This window comes from Colletotrichum tamarilloi, assembly GCF_030869305.1.
Source record: "Colletotrichum tamarilloi strain Tom-12 chromosome Unknown Scaffold_151.1, whole genome shotgun sequence".
Taxonomy (NCBI): Eukaryota; Fungi; Ascomycota; class Sordariomycetes; order Glomerellales; family Glomerellaceae; genus Colletotrichum; species Colletotrichum tamarilloi.
In genome coordinates this window covers 1512-3738 of record NW_026849534.1, presented here as the reverse complement: position 1 = coordinate 3738, position 2227 = coordinate 1512, and the positions used below count along the sequence as shown (strand labels likewise).

General features: G+C 45.4%; 1 protein-coding gene across 1 annotated transcript; it reads left to right on the top strand.

Annotated features, from left to right (window-relative positions):
• Positions 1 to 512: 512 nt before the first annotated feature.
• Positions 513 to 1086, top strand: CTAM01_15178 (uncharacterized protein; the record flags this gene model as incomplete). The annotated part of the gene is made up of 3 exons (XM_060531177.1): positions 513 to 670; positions 749 to 864; positions 914 to 1086. 3 exons carry the CDS (start codon positions 513 to 515, stop codon positions 1084 to 1086), a joined length of 447 nt encoding a protein of 148 aa, XP_060374241.1.
• Between the last annotated feature and the right edge of the window lie 1141 nt (positions 1087 to 2227).

Sequence of the window (2227 nt, the reverse complement as noted above, 5' to 3'; positions counted from 1 at the left end):
CTCGTTACGTAATTATTAAGAGCTTAGCCTCGTAGCTTAAGGCTAAGCTATAGGGCCTATAAGGCCCTGATACCTACTGCTATGATAGAATATAAAAATATATATTTAAAATAAACAATTAGAATATAAAAAGCGAGGTAAATAGCTGAGCCAGCCGGGTTAGTAGATATTCTTATTTCCGCTAGATCGCTATGTAAAGGAGTAACCAATCAAAGTATAGTAGGACCGGAAAGTAACTAACTCGTGCTATCAGATGCGGGGTTTTGAAATAAACTAAAGTCGACCGCCTCGTCTTAATCGTCCGTGCAAAGTCACTATAGAGGGGGGCATTACAAGCATTCCCCCTCGTGAAGACAAAGGAGGAATTGGCATTTGTTTCAAAAGCCTTGCAGCTACGGTAATCATGCTCTACCAGGAGCGTCGGTCTGGGTATACCAGTCACCATCTTCATCATTCTTAGCCACCCTTTGGACACTTCATCGTCCAACTACTTCCCTCAACTGAACAACATCATGGTCAATTCTTGGGCAATCATCGCATTTGGACTCTGGTCTATGATTGCGGCTTCACCAATCAAACCAAACGCTACGACCTCAGTTGCCCCAAGATCCGGTTCTTCTAACACCGGCCGATGCTCATCAGATTGCGGCAAACGAAATTTTGTTTTCACGTAGGCACCTAGAATCAGAAACTAGAGACGCTGTAGCCCCGTCACTCCCCTACACATACTGACACAATCGCTTTATAGAGGTCTGCCTTGGAATCATCCTGCTGTCGCAGCAAGTGGATATACTCCCAAGCAGGTGGAGGCCGGCATCCGGGCAGACATGGCAGCAATTATAAAGGCCGGCTATAACATCAAGGGTTTACTACTTTCCTATTACTGTGCTTCCATACACTAATTCGATCGTAGCTGTTCTTCTTGGTCCTGAAGATGGCTTGGACTTTCTTTCAGATGAACTGAAGGGTGTGGACTGGATCGGAACGGGTGTTGGTTTCGGGGTTCGGGGGAATCCGACGCCAGTGATCACGCGCCGTCTCATGGGTTTGCTTTTCCTCTGGGTTAGGCATTGTGTTGTGTACTAACTTGCTAAACCTATAGATATTGTGCAACTATATCGCGATGAAGTGCCTCGGGCTAGGATTCTATTCAACTATTCCCCTATCACGTCTCTCTGGTCAATTCAACAGTACTACCCACTCTCTGCAGAATGCTCAAACACCACGGGAACTGATATGGTAGGACAATAACCCACGATCTGATGTTTTTCTAACTTACCAGAGAAAAAGGGTATTGCGATCCGTTGTCGTGCCTGCTCTCCTTCGGCTTAGCAGTGGGGGATTTAAGGGGACGACACTGTCCCAGAGATGGTCTAAGGACTACATCGTTTTTCGCTGTGTAAAATGAATAGTATGTTGACGTTGTATTGGGAAATTCTCTAGTAGCTGTAATTTCTGGGCCGCAGATTGAGTCAAAATAATTGAAAATCTGAAATCGAGCAAGATTGTATCAATGGGCATGAATGTGTATTCAGAGCCTTGCGCACCCCAATCCGCTAGGTTCGGGCTGCCTTTTTCTCCGGATTCCCTTCGCGCATCGAATTTTACTGGAAAGAAGCATGGTTTGTCTAAACGAACTTCGTGTTCTTCCTGTGTGACCAATAGAGAACTACGAAGAGCTCAGTGTCAGGTGTCTTAGCCCAGAAAAACACGAAAAAAGTCACAGAGTGTCGATTCACCATGGCCACAGATATGACCGGCAAGACAAGAAAACGTCGATACAACTGCTAGCGTCGCCACTGGGGAACAAGAGGTATCGAGTTATGAGTATGCGGAAGCCTATATACATCTGACGATCGTATACATAGCAATGCTTGAAGGCTTCGACTGTGGCCGCTTGAAAGGTCTAGCATTGTATTGATACATAGATGCCCAGCCCGGCAAAGGCGTCAGCATCTGGACCTGGGCAGCATTATCCTAATTGAATAACGCGCGCAGTGAAGTGAATTGGGAGCCACCGAGAATTATGAAAGATATCCGCTGTTGCTAAGGAGACACATACATAAGTAGGCAGTCGTGACAGCTAGCACACATACTTTCTTCGAGGATCAAGGAAAATTTTAAAACTGATAGGATCTAGACAATATCCATAGTACGAGTGCCTAGTCGGTTGGCTACATCTTACTCTATGAGGATGACTATAAGTAAGAGGAGACTAGGTCATGTT